This window comes from Oncorhynchus gorbuscha, unplaced genomic scaffold, assembly GCF_021184085.1.
Source record: "Oncorhynchus gorbuscha isolate QuinsamMale2020 ecotype Even-year unplaced genomic scaffold, OgorEven_v1.0 Un_scaffold_1030, whole genome shotgun sequence".
Taxonomy (NCBI): Eukaryota; Metazoa; Chordata; class Actinopteri; order Salmoniformes; family Salmonidae; genus Oncorhynchus; species Oncorhynchus gorbuscha.
This window is the reverse complement of record NW_025745939.1, coordinates 129,952-136,962: the sequence shown is the minus strand read 5'-3', so window position 1 is coordinate 136,962 and position 7,011 is coordinate 129,952. Positions and strand designations below refer to the sequence as shown.

The window sequence follows — 7,011 nt, the reverse complement described above, 5'->3', positions numbered from 1 at the left end:
TTTGTATTCAACTTCCTTGTGACTTTATTTTCCCTCTCCCTCCCTCCCCTCCCTCCCTCCTCCTCCCCTCCCTCCCTCCCCTGCCTCCCTCCCTCCCCCTCCTCCCCCTCCCTCCCTCCCTCCCTCCCTCCCCCCCCTCCCTCCCTCCCTCCCTCCTCCCTTCCCTCCTCTTCTCCCTCCCTCCCTCCCTCCCTCCCTCCTCCCGTCCTCCCTCCTCCCCTCCTCCCCTCCCTCCCTCCCCTCCTCCCCTCCTCCCCTCCCCTCCCTCCCTCCTCCCCTCCCTCCCTCCCTCCCTCCCTCCTCCCCTCCCTCCCTCCCTCCCTCCCTCCCACCCTCCCTCCCTCCCTCCCTCCCTCCCTCCTTCCCTCCTCCCCTCCTCCTCCCCCCCCCCTCCCACCCTCCCTCCTCCCCTCCTCCTCCCCCTCCCTCCCTCCCTCCCTCCTCCGCTCCCTCCCTCCCTCCCTCCCTCCTCCCCTCCCTCCCTCCCTCCTCCCTCCCTCCCTCCCTCCCTCCCTCCCTCCCCCCAGCAGACAGAGGAGGTGTCTCAGACAGACAGTCAGCAGCAGAGCCAGTCGTCTGACAGTTGTAACAGTAAGACTCAGCCCAAGCGTCTCCATGTCTCCAACATACCCTTCAGATTCAGGGACCCAGACCTCAGGCAAATGTTTGGCGTGAGTATTACACTACAATTACTGATGTTATCTCCCATAAGTGCTCCTCCATGCTACTCCATGCTAAATACTATTCCATGTGCTGTACCACTGAACAATCCTGCATTAAAGAATGTCATTGACTCTGGCTTTGTTTTCTGTCTTTCCTTCCAGCAATTTGGTCAAATCTTAGACGTTGAAATCATTTTTAACGAGCGGGGCTCTAAGGTAGGTGACGCGTTGTGTTTCTCTTCTGCATGGTAGTTGTTAGAGGAAGCTAGAGGATAGAGATGTGTTAGAGGAAGCTAGAGGTTAGAGATGTGTGTTAGAGGAAGCTAGAGGTTAGAGATGTGTTAGAGGAAGCTACAGGTTAAAGAGATGTGTTAGAGGAAGCTAGAGGTTAGAGATGTGTTTTAGAGGAAGCTACAGGTTAAAGAGATGTGTTAGAGGAAGCTAGGGGTTAGAGATGTGTTAGAGGAAGCTAGAGGTTATAGATGTGTTAGAGGAAGCTAGAGGTTAGAGATGTTTTAGAGGAAGCTGGAGGTTTGAGATGTGTTTTAGAGGAAGCTAGAGGTTAGAGATGTGTGTTAGAGGGGAGAAGATAAGGAAAACGTTTTGAAGCAGAGGGGGTTCCTGCCTGAAGCTGGCCTATAATAGTGTGCTTCATCTTTTTACATTTCAACATGTTTTTCTCCTTTTATTCTACTGAACAACAGCCCAGGCTGTTTTCTGTACTGACTGGAGTAATGACAGTAATAATATGAGTAATGATTATAATAACATGAATAACATGCGTTATTCTACTGAACAACAGCCCAGGCTGTTTTCTGTACTGACTGGAGTAATGACAGTAATAATATGAGTAATGATTATAATAACATGAATAACATGCATGTTGTTCTCTCCCTCTCCATCCTGCATGCAGGGTTTTGGGTTCGTAACTTTCGAGCATAGTGCGGACGCTGACAGGGCGCGAGACAAATTACACGGCACGGTCGTAGAAGGTCGTAAAATAGAGGTGCATGTTACAAATACTTCCCCCTTTACCTCCTCCTCTTCCTCCTTTACCTCTTCCTCCTTTACCTCCTCCTCTTCTTCCTTTACCTCCTCCTCTTCTTCCTTTACCTCCTCCTCTTCCTCCTTTACCTCCTCCTCTTCCTCCTTTACCTCCTCCTCTTCCTCCTTTACCTCCTCCTCTTCCTCCTTTACCTCCTCCTCTTCCTCCTTTACCTCCTCCTCTTCCTCCTTTACCTCCTCCTCTTCCTCTTTGTCCGTGTATGTGTGTGTGTGAATGTGTGTGTGCATAATGTCTGCTTCACTCCCTCCATTCCACCCTGTCCCACACGTCACCTGTCTCTCCACCTGCGTCATCACCTCCCTCCCTGAACTCTCCTCATACAGCCCCCATTTTGATTTATTGTCTGGGTTTTTGTTCATACCCATTAATACGTCTACAGGTTTACTGATGTATATTTCCCAGGATTTGCTTCATTTTGTTATGACCTCATTTATTTTCAAAAAGATTTGTTCAGTTGGAAGTTTGTTGTGACGTACATACAGTTTAAGTCAGAAGTTTACATCCACTTAGGTTGGAGTCATTAGAACTAGTTTACATCCACTTAGGTTGGAGTCATTAGAACTAGTTTACATACACTTAGGTTGGAGTCATTAGAACTAGTTTACATACACTGAGGTTGGAGTCATTAGAACTAGTTTACATCCACTTAGGTTGGAGTCATTAGAACTAGTTTACATACACTTAGGTTGGAGTCATTAGAACTAGTTTACATCCACTTAGGTTGGAGTCATTAGAACTAGTTTACATACACTTAGGTTGGAGTCATTAGAACTAGTTTACATCCACTTAGGTTGGAGTCATTAGAACTAGTTTACATCCACTTAGGTTGGAGTCATTAGAACTAGTTTACATCCACTTAGGTTGGAGTCATTAGAACTAGTTTACATCCACTTAGGTTGGAGTCATTAGAACTAGTTTACATCCACTTAGGTTGGAGTCATTAGAACTAGTTTACATCCACTTAGGTTGGAGTCATTAGAACTAGTTTACATCCACTTAGGTTGGAGTCATTAGAACTAGTTTACATCCACTTAGGTTGGAGTCATTAGAACTAGTTTACATACACTTAGGTTGGAGTCATTAGAACTAGTTTACATACACTTAGGTTGGAGTCATTAGAACTAGTTTACATCCACTTAGGTTGGAGTCATTAGAACTAGTTTACATCCACTTAGGTTGGAGTCATTAGAACTAGTTTACATCCACTTAGGTTGGAGTCATTAGAACTAGTTTACATCCACTTAGGTTGGAGTCATTAGAACTAGTTTACATCCACTTAGGTTGGAGTCATTAGAACTAGTTTACATCCACTTAGGTTGGAGTCATTAGAACTAGTTTACATCCACTTAGGTTGGAGTCATTAGAACTAGTTTACATCCACTTAGGTTGGAGTCATTAGAACTAGTTTACATCCACTTAGGTTGGAGTCATTAGAACTAGTTTACATCCACTTAGGTTGGAGTCATTAGAACTAGTTTACATCCACTTAGGTTGGAGTCATTAGAACTAGTTTACATCCACTTAGGTTGGAGTCATTAGAACTAGTTTACATCCACTTAGGTTGGAGTCATTAGAACTAGTTTACATCCACTTAGGTTGGAGTCATTAGAACTAGTTTACATCCACTTAGGTTGGAGTCATTAGAACTAGTTTACATCCACTTAGGTTGGAGTCATTAGAACTAGTTTACATCCACTTAGGTTGGAGTCATTAGAACTAGTTTACATCCACTTAGGTTGGAGTCATTAGAACTAGTTTACATCCACTTAGGTTGGAGTCATTAGAACTAGTTTACATCCACTTAGGTTGGAGTCATTAGAACTAGTTTACATCCACTTAGGTTGGAGTCATTAGAACTAGTTTACATCCACTTAGGTTGGAGTCATTAGAACTAGTTTACATCCACTTAGGTTGGAGTCATTAGAACTAGTTTACATCCACTTAGGTTGGAGTCATTAGAACTAGTTTACATCCACTTAGGTTGGAGTCATTAGAACTAGTTTACATCCACTTAGGTTGGAGTCATTAGAACTAGTTTACATCCACTTAGGTTGGAGTCATTAGAACTAGTTTACATCCACTTAGGTTGGAGTCATTAGAACTAGTTTACATACACTTAGGTTGGAGTCATTAGAACTAGTTTACATACACTTAGGTTGGAGTCATTAGAACTAGTTTACATACACTTAGGTTGGAGTCATTAGAACTAGTTTACATACACTTAGGTTGGAGTCATTAGAACTAGTTTACATACACTTAGGTTGGAGTCATTAGAACTAGTTTACATACACTTAGGTTGGAGTCATTAAAACTAGTTTACATACACTTAGGTTGGAGTCATTAAAACTAGTTTACATACACTTAGGTTGGAGTCATTAGAACTAGTTTACATACACTTAGGTTGGAGTCATTAAAACTAGTTTACATACACTTAGGTTACACCAGCTCTGTCAGGAGGAATGGGCCAATATTCACCCAACTTATTGTGGGAGGCTACCCAAAATGTTTGACCCAAGTTAAACAATTTAAAAGCAATGCTACCAAATACTAATTGAGTATGTAAACTTCTGACCCACTGGGAATGTGATGAAAGAAATACAAGCTGAAATAAATAATTATTTCTACTATTGTTCTGACATTTCACATTTAAAATAAAGTGGTGATCCTAACTGACCTGAGACGGAATTTTTACTAGGATTGTCAGGAATTGTGAAAAACTGAGTTTAAATGTATTTGGCTAAAGGTGTTTGTAAACTTCCTGACTTCAACTGTAATGTGTTTTGTCCTTTTGAGGTTAAAGGGTGCTTACAGCCAGTTCCTCAGAAAAGTCAGGGAAGTAAACAAAGCAGTGAAGGATCATGGGTAGTGATTGACCTCACTGCAGGGTTAGGGGTATACAGTGGCCTGTAAGTTACAAACTACAGTCCCCTATAAACAGTGGAGAAAAAAGTTAAATATATTCAAGCTAAAGGGAACAATGATAGTATTTGCCACTTCTCATCCAACACTATGAAACATTGATTTGGTTTCCATGGCAACTCACAAATCCAATTCCAAGAATTGGAAACAATATGTTTTGGGAGCCACACAGAGAACTACAGAGAGCTAAAAGAGAGAGAGGTTTTAGTGCACAGGGCAGGGTTTACCAAACTCAGTCCTCGGGACACCAAGAGCCACACAGAGAACTACGGAGAGAGAGATTTTAGTGCACAGGGCAGGGTTTACCAAACTCAGTCCTCGGGACACCAAGAGCCACACAGAGAACTACAGAGAGAGAGGTTTTAGTGCACAGGGCAGGGTTTACCAAACTCAGTCCTCGGGACACCAAGAGCCACACAGATAACTACAGAGAGAGAGGTTTTAGTGCACAGGGCAGGGTTTACCAAACTCAGTCCCCGGGACACCAAGAGCCACACAGAGAACTACAGAGAGATAAAAGAGAGAGAGGTTTTAGTGCACAGGGCAGGGTTTACCAAACTCAGTCCCCGGGACAACAAGAGCCACACAGAGAACTTTAGAGAACTACAGAGAGAGGTTTGAGTGCACAGGGCAGGGTTTACCAAACTCAGTCCTCGGGACACCAAGAGCCACACAGAGGACTTTAGAGAACTACAGAGAGATAAAAGAGAGAGAGGTTTGAGTGCACAGGGCAGGGTTTACCAAACTCAGTCCCCGGGACACCTAGAGCCACACAGAGAACTACAGAGAGATAAAAGAGAGAGAGGTTTTAGTGCACAGGGCAGGGTTTACCAAACTCAGTCCTCGGGACACCAAGAGCCACACAGAGAACTACAGAGAGATAAAAGAGAGAGAGGTTTTAGTGCACAGGGCAGGGTTTACCAAACTCAGTCCTCGGGACACCAAGAGCCATACAGAGAACTACAGAGAGATAAAAGAGAGAGAGGTTTGAGTGCACAGGGCAGGGTTTACCAAACTCAGTCCCCGGGACACCAAGAGCCACACAGAGAACTACAGAGAGATAAAAGAGAGAGAGGTTTTAGTGCACAGGGCAGGGTTTACCAAACTCAGTCCTCGGGACACCAAGAGCCACACAGAGAACTACAGAGAGATAAAAGAGAGAGAGGTTTTAGTGCACAGGGCAGGGTTTACCAAACTCAGTCCTCGGGACACCAAGAGCCATACAGAGAACTACAGAGAGATAAAAGAGAGAGAGGTTTGAGTGCACAGGGCAGGGTTTACCAAACTCAGTCCCGGGACACCAAGAGCCACACAGAGAACTACAGAGAGATAAAAGAGAGAGGTTTTAGTGCACAGGGCAGGGTTTACCAAACTCAGTCCTCGGGACACCAAGAGCCACACAGAGAACTACAGAGAGATAAAAGAGAGAGAGGTTTGAGTGCACAGGGCAGGGTTTACCAAACTCAGTCCCCGGGACACCAAGAGCCACACAGAAAACTACAGAGAGAGAGGTTTTAGTGCACAGGGCAGGGTTTACCAAACTCAGCGCTCGGGACACCAAGAGCCACACAGAGAACTACAGAGAGATAAAAGAGAGAGAGGTTTTAGTGCACAGGGCAGGGTTTACCAAACTCAGTCCCCAGGACACCAAGAGCCACACAGATAACTACAGAGAGAGAGAGGTTTTAGTGCACAGGGCAGGGTTTACCAAACTCAGTCCTCGGGACACCAAGAGCCACACAGAGGACTTTAGAGAACTACGGAGAGCAAAAAGAGAGAGAGGTTTTAGTGCACAGGGCAGGGTTTACCAAACTCAGTCCTCGGGACACCAAGAGCCACACAGAGGACTTTAGATAACTACGGAGAGCAAAAAGAGAGAGAGGTTTTAGTGCACAGGGCAGGGTTTTCCAAACTCAGTCCCCGGGTCACCAAGAGCCACACAGAGAACTACAGAGAGATAAAAGAGAGAGAGGTTTTAGGGCACAGAGCAGGGTTTACCAAACTCAGTCCTCTGGACACCAAGAGCCACACAGAGAACTTTAGAGAACTACAGAGAGAAATTGTAGCTCCACACAGCTGATTCAAGTAATCAACTCATCAACAAGTTTCTATAATTTTACTCAGCTGTTTGGCTGACCAAAAACGTGCACCTGTTTGGTGTCCAGAGTACCGAGTTTGGCAAACGCTGGCATAGTGATTGCGGGTTTGACAGCCATTGCTTTGGCCTCTTGAGGCATATTCCTCTCTCATCTCCCCCTTCCTCCATCTTCCCAATGGTAGCTCCACTCGTATACACCCCCAACTCTGTTACCACGGTAACAAAACACAAACAAGTGGGCGGGGCCAAAAACTGGTCTGGGAATG

General features: G+C 44.9%; 1 protein-coding gene across 1 annotated transcript in view; it reads left to right on the top strand.

Moving 5' to 3' along the window:
• LOC124021040 (RNA binding protein fox-1 homolog 1-like) overlaps nucleotides 1-7,011 on the top strand; it is a 33,456-nt gene extending 26,445 nt beyond the window's left edge. Inside the window, exons 3-6 of the mRNA XM_046336351.1 lie at nucleotides 528-671; nucleotides 825-878; nucleotides 1,576-1,668; nucleotides 6,928-7,011. Coding sequence (XP_046192307.1) covers nucleotides 528-671; nucleotides 825-878; nucleotides 1,576-1,668; nucleotides 6,928-6,966 — 330 coding nt within the window. The 3' untranslated portion in view covers nucleotides 6,967-7,011. The remainder of the gene's footprint in view (nucleotides 1-527; nucleotides 672-824; nucleotides 879-1,575; nucleotides 1,669-6,927) is intronic.